We start from the raw sequence: 1,400 nt of genomic DNA, 5'->3' as shown, positions 1-1,400 counted from the left end.
GCAACTTGGCTGTTGCTGCTGCTGCTGCTGCAACTGCTGTTTTTGCTGCTGCTGCTGCTGCTGCAGGGGGTGATGGCGTCTTCTATGTTTGCGATTGAAGATAGCGATCAAGAAGATTCGCCCAGGACTCGTGAGATGCAATTTGCTGCTGCAGCGGATGTTGCTGCTACTGCTACTGCTGCTGCTGCTGCTGCTGCTCATTACAGGGGTGCTGCTGCTGGTGCTTTTGCTGCTGCTTCTGCTACTAGCCTGCGTCTGCTGCTGCTGCTCGTTCTGCTGCTACCCGGCTGCTGCTGCTGCTCGTTCTGCTGCTACCCTGCTGCTGCTGCTGCTGCTGCTGCTGCTTCTGTTGCTTCTGCTGCTACCCTGCTTCTGCTGCTGGTGCTGCAGCTAGTGTTGGTGTTGCTGTTAATATTTGTTATAGATGTTAGCTTGAATTTATATTTGTGTTTATCTGCAGCAGCAAACGGGGCTGTGCTGCCTCTGGTTGAGTCGCTGCACCTCAGTTCAGCAGGCGAAGATATGTTAGAGATGCTGCAGCGCTATCGAACATTCATCGAAGTAAATAAATAAAAATATAATTTAATATATATTTATTAATATTATATTTATTTGTTTATTTGTTTATTAGCTATTTTATATAATAATAGAAATACATTAATTATTAAACAAATAAAAGTAAATATATAAATATAAAGATAATATAAATAAATAAATAAGTATATATAATTAAATAGACAAAAACAAATAACGAAGAATATCATAGAGACAAATAAACAAAGAGAGACAGCAAAATAAACAAACAAATAAATAAACAAACAAATAAATAAATAAACAAACAAATAAATAAACAAATAGGTAAACAAATAAACAAACAAATAAACAAATAAACAGAGACAGAATGAAAGAAATAAAGAAGAAGAAGTAAAGAGAGAGAGACAAATAATTACTTCAAATAAACAAAGACAAATAAATAAGGAGATATAACAAAGACAAACAAATAAACACAAATTAACAGCTAGGAGAGATTGTTAGCTTCGCAAGACACGCCAATTTAATGTTTACAATTGAGGGTTTAGGGTTTAGGGTTTAGGGTTTAGGGTTTAGGGTTTATTGTTTATTGTTTATGGTTTATCGTTTAGGGTTTATTGCTCATTGTTTATTGTTTATTGTTAAAGGTTTAGGGCTTAGGGTTTAGGATTTAGAGTTCGTTGTTCAATGTTTATTGTTTAGGGTTTAGGGTTTAGGGTTATATAGGGTTTAGGGTTTAGGGTTTAGGGTTTAGGGTTTTGCGTGCAGGAAGTGCAGAGTTTAGAGAAGGGGTCTTTTTGTGATTTGTTTGAACTCCAGCGAAATATCGGCGATGTGCAGGTACGAGAAAATAAATAAATAAATAAATA

At 36.5% G+C, this 1,400-nt stretch overlaps 1 protein-coding gene across 1 annotated transcript; it reads left to right on the top strand.

Annotated features, from left to right (window-relative positions):
* Positions 1-531: 531 nt before the first annotated feature.
* On the top strand, positions 532-1,371 carry EAH_00066920 (hypothetical protein; the record flags this gene model as incomplete). Its single annotated transcript, XM_013392637.1, has 2 exons — positions 532-561; positions 1,300-1,371. Coding segments are annotated over 2 exons (102 nt in total), but the record flags the coding sequence as incomplete, so codon positions are not given.
* Between the last annotated feature and the right edge of the window lie 29 nt (positions 1,372-1,400).

This window comes from Eimeria acervulina, genomic scaffold (genome assembly GCF_000499425.1).
Source record: "Eimeria acervulina Houghton genomic scaffold, Eah_scaff2578, whole genome shotgun sequence".
Classification (NCBI taxonomy): Eukaryota; Apicomplexa; class Conoidasida; order Eucoccidiorida; family Eimeriidae; genus Eimeria; species Eimeria acervulina.
This window is presented reverse-complemented; position numbering and strand designations above follow the sequence as displayed.